The sequence below is a fragment of the Perissodus microlepis genome, chromosome 12 (genome assembly GCF_051167445.1).
Source record: "Perissodus microlepis isolate ML-2025 ecotype Zambia chromosome 12, ASM5116744v1, whole genome shotgun sequence".
Classification (NCBI taxonomy): Eukaryota; Metazoa; Chordata; class Actinopteri; order Cichliformes; family Cichlidae; genus Perissodus; species Perissodus microlepis.
This window is the reverse complement of record NC_140472.1, coordinates 34,361,856-34,375,863: the sequence shown is the minus strand read 5'-3', so window position 1 is coordinate 34,375,863 and position 14,008 is coordinate 34,361,856. Positions and strand designations below refer to the sequence as shown.

At 39.6% G+C, this 14,008-nt stretch overlaps 1 protein-coding gene across 1 annotated transcript in view; it reads right to left on the bottom strand.

Annotated features, from left to right (window-relative positions):
* ppil2 (peptidylprolyl isomerase (cyclophilin)-like 2) overlaps positions 1-12,619 on the bottom strand; it is a 30,502-nt gene extending 17,883 nt beyond the window's left edge. Inside the window, exons 1-12 of the mRNA XM_084945828.1 lie at positions 12,447-12,619; positions 12,213-12,262; positions 11,654-11,699; positions 10,080-10,142; positions 9,342-9,393; positions 8,178-8,229; positions 7,707-7,798; positions 7,219-7,308; positions 7,055-7,130; positions 6,792-6,952; positions 2,570-2,645; positions 1,726-1,832 (exon numbers count right to left, since the gene is read on the bottom strand). Of these exons, the coding sequence (XP_084801954.1) occupies positions 1,726-1,832; positions 2,570-2,645; positions 6,792-6,952; positions 7,055-7,130; positions 7,219-7,308; positions 7,707-7,798; positions 8,178-8,229; positions 9,342-9,393; positions 10,080-10,142; positions 11,654-11,699; positions 12,213-12,262; positions 12,447-12,478 (897 nt within the window). The 5' untranslated portion in view covers positions 12,479-12,619. The remainder of the gene's footprint in view (positions 1-1,725; positions 1,833-2,569; positions 2,646-6,791; positions 6,953-7,054; positions 7,131-7,218; positions 7,309-7,706; positions 7,799-8,177; positions 8,230-9,341; positions 9,394-10,079; positions 10,143-11,653; positions 11,700-12,212; positions 12,263-12,446) is intronic.
* Between the last annotated feature and the right edge of the window lie 1,389 nt (positions 12,620-14,008).

Sequence of the window (14,008 nt, the reverse complement as noted above, 5' to 3'; positions counted from 1 at the left end):
ATCAGGCAGTAATGTGAAAGAGTGGAGGAGCATAAATCCATTAAAATTACTCAATTCATTTACATTTTAGCTGCAGACGTTTACTTGTCTGCAGCTGAGATTTTATAGGTCCCACACAATCCACTTCACAAGAATAAATAGTCATCATTGTTTGTGCGTCTTGTTTAACTTTAAACCCACACTCAAAGACAAAAATATCTGACTTTACATTTTCAAAGGTGTTTTTGAATATAATAAAGCTTTGATATCATGGGCGACTGAAGCGCAGGCTCCGTCGGACAATTACAAAAATCCACCCCCTTGCGGACAGCGAGGGCTGGGCAGGCTGAGTGAGCAAACCTTACATGGAGGTGGGATCTGGGTCTGTGTGACTGAATGTGACAGTAAAGCAGCTCTTATTAATTCATAAACAGCAGGCTACGAATAGAGCTGCGATCTTGTGAGGAAACCACTGGGGAGGAAGGCGGGGTGGAGGAGGATGTGGGGCACAGAAGGCAGGTTTGTCTAACTGCTGCAACTTTCCCTTCATTATTCTGATTCGACAGCTCAGAAGCCAATGAAAACCAGACGCACGAGGCGCTCGGTTACCAGGGAAGAAATATGTTCCTGGAGTTCACGCTGGCTCTCAGGAGCCCCCCCACGTCTAAGCTTAGAAGGGTGAACACTTTGCCAAGACATAAGTTTGGCAAAGTGTGAGGTGGGGACACTGTCTATTTTCACAGTTTTAGGTGAGTCATCCTAAAAGCTATTTATTTAAACACATGCACCAGGTAAAACTTAATTTGAAAACCTTACAGCGGAGAATGAAATCACCCTGTCACCTGAATCAGAGCCTCACAGGCTACACTTGTAAAACTATTCGTTTTGGCAGTTAGGATTGCTAATATCCAAGTGAAGCCATCTGCTCCTTTCACGTTCCACATTGTTTTCATGTAGCCTAATGCAGTAGTTTGGTTCATTGTCTCAATGAACATCTGTTTAAGGCCAGCCTCCATTTAAGCCGGTGGTTTTTAAAATGTTATGACAAGAAGCTGAAAGCTTAAACTTTGATGGTTAGTCTCTTAATAACTGTCAAAAATGTTTTAGCTTCTGATGCGGGGTACTTTGGAACATGTTCGACAAAAACTGCAAACCTGACGTGTGTGCATACGCTACACACCTTATTATATGAAACTTTTCTGACAGCTAAGAAGTGAAAACATGTCCAGTCCCACCTTCTTACACCCACATCTCACTCACCCATTTGTTCTTGTGCTTACGGCACTCCTGCATTTGCTTCATTTCTCCCACCTGAGAGCTACGTCCAGCTTTTATACTGAGATAAAAACAACTCACAAAATCTCAGTGCCTGCAGAGACCTAGCTGGCACCGCAAAAACAAAAAGTTATATATTTTTATTTTCCCACAGTCCTTCCTGTGCTAACTGCTAAGAACTGAAACCCCCGACTTACCCTACAAATTTTAATGAGCTTTTATTTTCTAGTTCTGTCCTGCAATGATCATAAGAAAACATCAATGACGACTGTTACTATACTAACAGTAAAACCTGCTGAATTGCACACTTTCTCCTCAGTTTCTTGTCTTTTCAAAATAAAAGTACGACGCTAAACGGCTGAAATCTATTCATTGTATAACACAGATTATTATAATTATTGCCACCTTATCGATTAGCAATTACCATCCAAATTATTCCTACTGTTTTTGCGTAAATACGAGCGTTCTTACCTTATCACAGTGCAACTCAAGATTCAGGTCTCCCTTGTTTGTATGCAGGCGTACGTATCCCTTTTTCTTCACATACTGGTAACGCACAGTGTCGTCTGCAATAGCGTCTGTAAAATACGTTTAAATATAAATTTAGTTGACGTGCATATGATGGAAATATTTCACATTTATAGCTGGCACGTCAAGCGGGAACAGTTATTCTGAAAAACAATCTTAAGAGTTCATTGATTGTTTTGTGAGTCTCAGCTTGATGTTGGCACAGGTGAGATCTCTGACCTTTAAAGGGCCTGCATGCGTCTGCAGGGAAAGCTGCTATGTAGATTTGTGCCTGAGTGTTTTTCTCCTGTTGACAATCTCCAGATCAAAAAGCCGTTTTTAAACATCAGCGTTTAGCTTTTCACTAGAAACACTGGTTTAAAAAAATAAATACAAATCCCTTCTTGTATTTCGCTAAATAAAGAGCTCTGTATAAATATATTTCAAGCCATTTCATCCCTTCTCAGAAACTTGAACTAGGTCACTAAATCCAAACATTGTCCTCCTTTTCTGAAGTGTGCTGAACCTACTATACAGTTGCATAACAGCAAATCTCTTTCATGAAGCAGCTCAGCGGCTGACAGGAGAAGAAAACAACAGTCGAAATAAGCAGCTCCCACTTGCAGCTGCATTTAAACCGTGTGAGCGTGAAGCTGCACTTTCCTTTTTAAAATAAATAAATAAATAAATAAAAAGAGCACACATGGGCAGCCAGTCGTCCCTGAATGAATGCAGGTTGAAGATGAGCCAAACATTTGTTTTTACGGGGACTCTGTGGAGGCTTTGTGTGTGTGATGTGTTCACTTGCCTGCTTCGTGTGTTGTGGCAGGAGTCATAGCCGTGGATGTGAACGAGGCAGAAACTCTTCCTGTGGAGTAATGAGCCTGAGGGGGAAAAAAGAACAAGATAAAAGTTTAAAAAGTCATGCCGATCTGTCATATGTCATTAGAGCTCAAAAAGATGCTGAATATAAATATGATTAAGACAAGAGGTTTACTTAATGCTAAATTCTGGGGGTGTTGTTAGCGTCTTTATCGTGTGGCACGTGTTACGCCCCTCTGCAGCCCCTAATCTCTTTGCAGTGGCAGTGCAAGAGTGTTCAGCTGTTGCTAATTGACCACATCTAGTCAGGTGTGGATAAAGGCATACCCGAGGCAGACTTTCATGTAGCCACACTAGTCTTCGTCTTAGTGGTACCAGCTATTTTAGCTAACTTGCTACATAGTTGAAAATAAAACCTCTTCTAGTTGAAATTCTGGTGTTACTCTCCATATTTATGTTGCAGCTTTTGAGCTGTTTCGCATCATAACCGGGGGCTCGTCCGGGATATGAAACCGGGGGCTTGTCCGGGATATGAAACCGGGACGTCTCACACCCCAAGCAAGAATCATACTCCTAGACTATGGTTCTGTTGAGCCGGGTCGTAACAGCATTAAATAACTTTTCTAGTGTTATTGACCACTGGACACACTCATAAGTCATTCTTACACATAAACTTTGCACAACTCTTGATTAAAGTCATGATATTCAAAACACGTAGCACACACCAGGAAATAGTCTACTTTTCTTTGTTTTTAAGTCACCTGAGCAGAGCTAGCAGGAGGCAGGACACATGAGGCTGCTGCTTGTCACCTGTACTATGCAGTATTTGCACTATTCTCATATAAACATAAACTGGCATAATCTGACAGGACTGAAGCTGGCAGGTTCAAGGCTGTTTAATGCCACCTGTTGAGAATTATATAGAACATCAGAGGTGCAACAAATGTGCAAGAACAGCCTTTTAGCAGTCACATCAATGGTGGCAGAATAATCAGCGGTTCAGTATTTTCCCCCAGGACACTTGGATATGCAGGCTGGAGGAGCTGGGGAATGAACCACTGACCTACTGATTCAGGATGACCTGCTTTAAGTCCCAAGGGAGGGGGACAGGTATGAAAAAAAGCCAGTATGTGGATCTCAAGCTTCTGTGCTGCTTTAGTGTCTTTGTATTATTCTAGATGCAGGGAAAATATGTAAAATTTTACAATGTAATTATTACATACTTAAAAAAAACTCATCACTTTCTCTCATTATTGTACATTTTTCTCTACTGTGAAATAATCCACTGGAGCTCAGAGGCAGCCAGGGCAGATATTTCCTCATTAAAAAGGCCTGAAGGTTCATCCACCAGTTGAGGAAGCGTCTTCTCCACTCGTCATATCTTTCCAGCCTCATACTCGAATGGCCCCCTCGTTTGCTCTAAAGGGCGTGTGAGCTTTTCCAGGCTCCGCATGATTAAGAGCCGAGAACAGAAAGATTTCTATCACGGTATAATTACGGAGCACCAGAGAAGTTATCTGAGCTTAAATTATAGTAGAAAGCGATTGTTGGATTGTAATATACACCTAACAATGCCAGAAACATGTGATAAGGCAGCTAGAGTTATTCAAGTGAAAGAATAACAACTCTGAAGATTAAAGCAGAGAAGTGAAAATGGATTTCAAAAGCTAAAAGTCTGTTCTTCAGTCCCCGCTTAGCATTCTTCTGCTCCAGTTCTTGTGAAGGCGCATGAAAGTGCAGACTTCACCTTGCACGCTCTGTCTGACCTATATTCCCTCTTCTCTCAGATGCTGTCAAAGCGTCACTATGAACTCGACACAGAGAGCGACCAAGGATGAGCTGTGCTGTAAAAATGAGGCACGGCGCAGCATCAAAGGAGAGCTGATAAGAAAGAAGGTGTAGCTGCGGCTCAAATTGAATCAGCCGTCATCCTTCCAGTAATTCAAGGGCACAGTCACGGCGGTAACGTCACCGCCAGTGACCTCCTTTGTTACACATCGGTCTGTGTGTGCAAGTGTTCCCCAGAGGTATGATGACTGAGAGCAGGCCTGGAGGAAGGTTACATTATGTATATGTTGAGTTTTCAAATGGATATAAACATGCTCCACATTTTACTCTCTCTGGTTCTGACACTGATGTTATTTTTTATCAACAATATTTTACATGCAAAATATTATCCATCAATCTTCCTTAGATTACGGTAAATATATTTTATTCTTTGTTGTTTCTGTTCCTGGATACAGCTGGGCTTTATCTGGTGTTTGTTTTTGTTTTCTCATCCACAATACTGTGAATATATTTTCTAATATTTAGCTCCCCCCTGTGGACAAAGTCAAACTAGCACATCTTCACCTGGTTTAGAAGGCTCTCTTAAACCTGCTGCAGTGACGTGACTAAATAACTGAAAAATCTCCTAAATTATGTTAAATTAGTTCTCAGCAATGACATTCGATTAACTGTCAGCTTCATTACTAGTTTTGAGCTTGTCCAAAAGTAAAGAACTATGAAATAAAATAATGTAACAGTTTAGTGAAACAAGTTGAATAAGGGTTCAGGTCACATCCTGTCGGCTTCATTTCAAATCCAGTGTGGTGCCGTGTCGGCAAAACGGAGGAAAAGTGCATCCTTGTCTAAATACTTCTGCACGTGGCTCAGTTTCCATCACCTGGTCTAAATGTTGGGACTTTTCCTTCAGCAGCTTAGAAGCTTGGACACCCGAGCCTGGACAGTTTTTAAATTATTACTTATATTCTTAATAACCATTCATGAGTCTTTGTGATTCGCCATCATATTGGCCAAAGATCCCTATAAGACTAATTCATTGCTCATAGCAAATAAGATGGTGTTTACTAATCAAGAAACCAAACGCAGCAAGATGAGAAGCTCAAAGGTTTAAAAACAGCAGTGAGTTTTTCCAAAGGTGGGAGAAACCAGAGTTTCTGAGAAAACCTATGTAAGCAAAGAGAGAACATCCAACAACCCAAGACCCCCTTTCTATGAGACTGCTGTCCAAATATATTATCTAATCTTATTAACTAAAGTCACTTCTAGCAACTTGGTTTTTCAGGCATTTGACTCTACATCACCTTAAGTTAGCGATTAAACTCTGCTGTGGACACAGACAGCTGCAGATAACAGCAGCAGATGAGATGTCTAAGTCCACCCAAAAGGTGAAGGCGTGGAATTAGAGACTGACCAATATATTAACTGGTATTAAATATTGCAGATAAATTAGTGTGTCGGCATTTATAAAAGAGATGGCAGTAACACCCTTCACCCATCTTGAAGGGTTGATGCTTTTGTCCATCAGGGGGAACTCCGTTTCCAGGAGGAGTCAAGCAGAACATAAACAAGTAAATAAATAACTACACATGCGTCATGTGAAAGAAAACATATCAGATTTTTAAATCACTAAATATTGGCATCGGTTTTAAAAATCCCATAGTGGTCAGGCTCTAGTCTGCACTATAAATGGAGAACGGGTGGAATCTGACTCCACCTTCAGGTTTCTGGGCACCCACATGTCCACTGATCTCACCAGGACCCACAACACCATCGCCCTGGTAAAGAAGGCCCAGCAGCAGCTGCACTTCCTCGTGTCCTGAGGAAGAAGAACCTGGACCAGAAGCTGCTGCTGGCCTTCTACTGCTCCTCAGTGGAGAGCGTGTGCTCTTCCTAACTGGGTGTTTGGTACGCAGGGGTCACGACTGAGAACAGGAAGGCTGACAGAGAGTAATTAACACCGCCCCCAAAATCCCTGGCTGCCCTCTGCTGCCCCGAGACCATCGTCAGATCCTCCTGTCTCAGGAAAACTAGAGCCAACATAGGTGACACCTTGTACCCACCACCTCACCAATCTGAGCCATGGTCTGAATAACCCTCATCACTCAGGCCACTCACACACAAACTCTATACTCAGACCAAGTCCTTTGCACTGCTTCCAAACACTTTGTCCTCCAGTGTTTGCCTTTCTCTAGTTTGTATTTTCTCCTGTCTGTTATTTATTCTGTTGTCTTATTATTTATATTTAACTCCTGCACAGTTGTTGTGGAGCACCCATCATTTCGTTGTACATGTAGAATGACAATAAAGGGCTCTTCTATTCTATTCTATGGTCACAAAGGCATTGCTGCGCATGGAGCCTTGCAATGATGAAACCAGGAGCTATAAAGTGGCTTTAAGGATCATAGTGAGGATGGTTTTCTTACAGCATTTAATTTGTCCGTCTTCTTGGCCTGCGGCTCCTTCATGGTGGAAGCCAGAAGTTCATCCCCTTTGTATTCTTTATAAAGCTCCGCTAAAGTCTCCCTCGTCTCCAGATTGGTGCTCTTCAGATGGTATGCTGGGTCCTGCTTAGCCTTTTCCTCATCTGAAACATGCCAGAAAGAGCAAGAGAAAATGGATGATTTTACCATAGCACATTTATATAACGCGAGAATTACCCATCACCAGAAAAATACTGATAGCTCACCTGGGTCCAACACTTTCAGGTCGTTCTTGACATGGAAAAAGTTGGAGACGTTGAACTTATCCAGGTTTGTGGGGTCCTAAGAAGAGAAAACAACGTCTCTGTTCCTCAAATAAAAGTACTCTTTCATTGTGTAGGTGGATAAAAATCGTGAAACAACATCTCACCTGAAGAGTTATAATATCTTTTCTTGTGAAGGGTTCATCTGTGAGCAGATCTTTAAAACTTTTGGTCTTAATGTTTAACTGCTCAACTGCCTGCATGAAAACAGAAATATTAGAAAGAAAAGCCTCTGTTGGTCATAAGGAAAACAAACGTGGGCAGCAGGTAAAATTAAATTATATGTGTTTCCTTTAAGTTTAACACAAGCTTAGTATCACTACAACTGAATGAACAACACTTTGTGGAATTCATGTGTAAAAATAAACAGAACAACACTGTTTTTTGTTTGGAGAGAGATTTTTTGCACACAGCTAATTCTGTGTGATGTAAGGCAGCATCTTGTGAGACCATGTGGGCTGAGCATCTGCACTGTATCACACCAAGACCAAAATCAATATCATCTCTTTCTCCATGTGCGTAATTTTAGACATCGATTTCTGTCTGAAAAGCATCATCGTGAGGATCAATGCAGCAAGAGCACGAGTTCACTGACCTCATAAGAAAACACATTCCCGGTGACCTTGTTGGCAACAATGTGAGAATTATTTGTGAAGACGTTGTACAGAACAGGGCAGTGATACTTTCCTGGAACAAAATGAAGCAAAGAAAAAAAAGTGAGAGAGCAGCAGGCTGAGCAGCAGAGTCCAATCTGCTGCCAGGGGCTGAATCCACTCAAGAAGTCAACGAGTACCTCATGCAACCCTCTGCTGAATTATATCCCATCTTCTCCCCTTACTTGCTTTTTTGGGTTTTTATTCCTCCAACCCCTTTTAAGTCAAGCTTTCTTTTTTAAGGTTCCCCTCACACAAAGCAAAGCAGTAAGAAAAGTGTGGATTTAAAAGAAAACTAAAGCCTGCATGATTTCAGTGACTATGACCTGGCAAACTAGGCTAATGACAGTATTAAATTTCTTCTACATGCATTTTGTTGTGCCTGAGGTGCATCAAAGCGTAAGCATATTTACCATCATTGTTCTTGGCTAAGTTAAGTTTGATGAGGGACTTTGCTTCCAGTTTCTGTGGAGGAAAAGAACAAATTTGCGCTACAAGTACAACCACAAATGGATCATCTTACAGAGATCAGTTTCCAGCTGTGACATGGGGGAAATTGCAGAGATGTGCTTCATGATGCATGCTCAATCATCCAGGTAAGTAAATCCCCCAAAGTTGATTCTGTTCATCAGGACGTAGCGTTTTCAGTGGGAGAAACGTATCGTCAGTCATCCAAGTGACTTCTTCTATGTGAAAAGGGAAAGACTCTGAATCGAGGAGGGGGCCTAAGGGTACATCTTTTGCCATCTTACAATGCTGTGATTGTAGCCATTCCCCAACTCTCTGTGAACGGTACTCGTGGCCATTGATCAGTGGGCTTTGTTCAGTGGTTGTTGATCAATGGCCATGAGAATTTGCATATTAATGATCAAGGAATTGACCTCCCAGCCCATTGTTCCTTCAGTGGGCTGGTTTCAGTCATTATGCAAATGTCCTGTTTATAAGATTTGGGGAAACCTGCAGTCAGCTGAGACTGAAGAAGTCACCTGGATGAGTGACGAAACGTTTCTCCCACAAAACGCTGCGTCCTGATGAACAGAATCAACTTTTGGAGAATTACTTTCCTGGATGATTGAGCATGCATCAAGATGTGCTGTATATATTCATCACTGATAAGTATACTTATTAACTTTAAACAAAATGTCTGGCATTAACACTGTATTTGTGAGCAGCACTTTCTCTTACTTATAATAAAAGCTTGAATATGAAAGAGGAGCTGAACTGCTTATAAAGATAATAATAACATGTTATACACAGCCTTACCCTAAATATTATTCTTATCATTGTAAGACAGTGACCGCTAGCAGTAAATAACATGTTTGCCATGCAGGGTCAAGGTAAAAACTTGATATTCTTCTGAATTTAAAATTTATAAACAGCTTAAGCTAACCCGACCCTAAGCTATTGAATTCCACCTCCAGCTTTTATAATTGGCTTGCTCGGCTAATATTTAAGGTCATGTTTTTATAGAAAATTGTGTTTATTTCTTTTTGCGTTGGATGATTAAAACCACAATTTCTGTAAATGAGAGCAGCTTATGGAGCAGTTAGATCATGAAGGAGTCGTTGTCTCCTCACCTCTCCAGAGATCGGGTTTGTACCATACTTCTTAATCCACGGAACAATGCTCCTAAAAACAGGAAGCACACAGTAAATCATTTTTTAGCTTATGCTAAAAGCAAGAAAGGAGATGCAAAAATATGTAAGAGATACATCATGTTGTGCATAATTATTTATGCCAAGTGAGATGTCAAGTCACACACCAGATAAATCATAATAAAAAGAAAAATCACCTTTATAAGCCAAAACTGAAACAAAACTGATATTTGTTTGGTTTTATTTAACAGAATTAAGGCAAGTGTGACATATCCAAGCTTCCTTTGTGTTAGCTGGCTTGATAAAACCCAGAAACAGAGTTGGAAGCAAATCAGGACCAAGCATAAAAACATATTTTTACTGCAACAACTTAATGACTGAAACACAAAGTTTGCGCTTCTGCAACTTTTCTGTACAGCTTCATCAAGTGGCAGAAATAAGATACAGCCAATGAAACTGCATATTTAATATCTATTCCTATCTATCACTACATTTGTGCCACTTCTGGATGATTTTAAACCAAACCTCTGAACATACAGGAGGAGGTTATGTGTTCAGCATATGTTCTAATCCAGCCGGGTTTAAATACACTGAAAACTGTCCATTAATGTTGCCTCACAGTACACACTCAGAGCTTCTTCCAATATCTTCTTCCAAGATCTGCCTGGCTACTGAGGGTGTTATGTGAACACTTAAAGGCATCAGACATCATTTACTCACAGCAGGTCGAAGACGACTCCCTCCTCAGTGCAGACAGGATACTCAAATGGCTGAAGGGACAAGCTGAAATATGTCACAGCACAAGTGTCAAACTCACTTCAGCTCATCAATTAACCAAAGTTCGTCTGTATAGCATCTTTCAGGCAGATCAGTACAGCTCAAAATTATTCACAGATGACAACAAACCAATAAAAAGACATAACAAGAGTTAACAAAGCAAAGCAAATAACATACGGAAAAACATTCCTAGCATAAGGAATTCAAATTAAATTAGGAAAAATTCAATTAACTTAAAATTTTTTAAAAAGTAAGGTTAGATAAAATATGCTGAAAAGTACAATATCCACCAATATAAAAGCACCAATCAGTGAATAAAAATAAAATGATGTAATGATAAATAAAAATCCAAACAGTACAATGGGGAAAAAATTACTAATCAAATAAGGTAAAAAAAATAAGTGACTCGTGCAAATGTTGAGATGGAGAAGCGAGTTTGAGTTTAAACATTTCCAGGTGCAACTTGGGGAACAAGAGCTAAAAACTGCCCAACCAGATGTTTGTCAGGGGAACTGGTCATACTCTGTCAGCATGAACTGATGGGAACAAAGCTATGACGTACTTTAAAAACAAACAAACAAGAAAAAGCAGTTTCTGAACATAGCAGGATTTGATTCTATACATGGGGTTTAAAATTAGTTCAATTTTCCTTCCCTTCCTAATAAGTCACCTGGCAGTACTAAGAGAACAATTTGTTCCCAAGTGGACCAAACAACTGCATAATAAAACATCCTTCTTTTAATATTATAAGATGCTCTTTATAATTTGCAGAAATCTAGAAATGGTTCTAACTTTCTGGACACTGCAATTTTTCTGACATCACCTCACCAGGTGAGGCAGAGAAAAATTTGAGATGTCAGTGACTTCACTGCAGTTTTCACACTTCACAAAGCCATTCAGGCGCCAGGCTGGACCCCCAAACAGTACGACAAATACTCAGTCGTTTACAGCTATTGAACAAAAACGTGTGGATGCAGATTTACTAACAAAGACATTACCTAACTGTCTTCTAAAGGTGTAGGTGTAGCAATTTTCTAGGCTTTTTCTAAAGTGCTTCTTCTTCTTTGTCATCATCATGTTCTTCTTTCGGCTGCTCCCTTTAGGGGTCTCCACAATGATCATCTGACTCCATCTTACCCTCTCTCTATCATCCTGCTCTGTCACACATGCATGCCCTTCTTCACTACATCCAGAAAACATCTATAGGGTCTTCCTCTTTTCCTTCTCCCTGACAGCTCTTTCTTTAAAATCATCTCCATCTCAGCCTTGCCTCTCTACCTTTGTCTCAAAATCACTTAACCTGATGTGTTCATTTCTAATCCTGTCAAATCCTGCTCACCCCCAGTTAAAACAGTCTAGCATCTTCAGCTTTGCCTCCTCTCTTTTTGTCAGTGCCACCATCTCCAAATTACACATCACAGCAGGCTTCACTACCATCCTTCTCTTTTCCTCTATCACTTTACTCTTTTGTCGCTTTCTAAGGTGCCTCTTCTCATAATAAACGAGTCTCCTGTTACCTGCAGTGGTCGAAGGGAAGCCGTCTGAAGTTTGCTTGTGGGATTTCTGGAAAGTAAAGATCAGTTTCATTTTTAAGGACTAAAAAACACTGACAAACCCCCGATCAAGTACAGCAGCCCTCAGCACTTTTTACCTTCAGAGGCTCTGGTTCATTTACAGTACTTTAGCCATACTTACCAATTATAACATTACTTATAACGATTAACTATAGATATTGTAATCCGTGCAATTAAATATGACTCAATTATATATATATATATATATATATATATATATATATATATATATATATATATATTTTTTTTTTTTTTTAATTCAGAAACATGATTTCAAGTAGCTAAACAAACTAAAGCCCCAAAAACAGCAGACAGCATAAAATTGAATTTCCTTAAAGGCGAAACCCTTCTGAACACGCCTGTTTTAAAGCTTAGTGGGCTAGTCTGAAAGCACGCTGCAAAAACTTGCATAAACTTATATCAAAGACAAAAATAAATAAATAACATGAACAGTGTCTCCACAGACGCTGGTTTTAACCACTTAGTCTGAAAATCAGCTCACCTGCTCGTTTTCCTCCATAAAAGTTCGTGTACTCTGTACATGTGATGTACCTGAAGGGTTAAACAAAACACAGGTGAGACAACAAAGGCAACGATACAACTTTAATTATAACACTTTAAACTGTTAGTAACGCAACACTCAATATGCTAATGTGGGTTAGCTTGCTACTAGCTTCTTAAGTGCTAACGGTGGCCAAACAAGCCCGTTTCAGAGCTGTTTGATGCTCACGCTTACATTTTGTCTTTCTGGTGCTGTCGCTTCCCCATTTTGACTGGTTTTGCAGGTCTGAAGAAATATCCTCAGTCACAAAATAAAATATTAAGACAATAACACGCAATAACCACTGTGTGCCTTTCCTATCTTCCTGTTTACGTTCTTTGTCTTCGTCGTGATTAACTGTACACTGTATGTAACAGCTGCACTCTGCTGCCCCCTATCGACAATCCTGTAAAGACATTTTAAGCATTGAATTGAAACAATTAAATAAGGGGCTATACAAAGTCATGTAGTTCGGTCAGAAATAGAGTATTGTGACTCTCTGTAGAGATAAATTGTAGGATTTTTATGAAATATGTAAAAACAGTGTTTGTTTGTTTTGCCATCATTGAAATAAAATGAAAGAGTGACAACCACAGCCTAATTTGGAGTTCCAAATTCATACTGTAGACATACTGTATCATACTGTATTTTTTAAATCAACAATTTTGTGTTTTATGTCTTTTTATGTCACAGTTGAAAAACTGTTTTCTCATTCATTCTGTGAGCCTGCAGTTCATCTATTTTACTTTTGGGGACTGCAAAGCACACTTAGCAGAATTTACGGTTGAGCAGAGAGAGCTACTGGGGCTCATAAGAGCACTTGAAATGTTACACAAAACAGGTTAATCATAATTTTTATGTGATAAATCATAGTCATACACGATAAAAACACCAATCAATTTTTTGCTGCTTTTTTTTTTTTTTTTTTTTTACCTTATGTCTACATTTTATTTTGCCATGTTTATTATATTTTATTGCTGCTATTGTTCTTGTGTTATTGTAAGGTGACCCTGAGGGTCTTAAAGGCACCTATAAATAAATTATATATGATTATATATTATGTATTATTATTATTATTATCATCATCATCCATTTGAGTGTATTCAAGCTGCCATAAGCCAAACAGACAGGGTCACAAAAACAAAATATTTTAATCAATATTTTTAATAGGCTGACAAGTTGTTACTAACTTCCGCTGCCTGCGTCCACGCACACTGTAACTGTTTGCCAGTAGATTGATTCAAGGAAGATAGAGTCAAACGTTAAAGGATCTTAACCTGGAGCCAAACAAAAGCTATGTGTGCATTTACGCACTTGGTACAGTAACACTATGTACAAAGCACGGATCAGACACGTTTTCAGCTTTATAAAGTGGAATATAAGGTGACCTCCACGCCAGATTTAAAACTGATTTATCCACAAGATTCTCAGACAATTTCTAACTGAAGAGTTTATGTTTACATAAAAAACACAAACTTTCCTTCAGCTGCCTAATTTGTCTGATGGTCTGTTTCCAGAAAAAACAGCGTGTGTAAAACCTGCGCTTACCCTGTATACTTTTGGAAAGCATATTATTCGTTCCTCATGGGTCTGCTCGAGTTTGATCCACTATTTTGTGTTCTTCTTAGTGGAATCCTTCATATCACTGAACTTACCAAACTGGCTGCGTTTTCGTAAACTACAGGCTCACTTATGTAAAATGATCAATTTTCTTCATTACAAATCTGTTGAATCGTCCAGAACAGTCCCATCCTGTC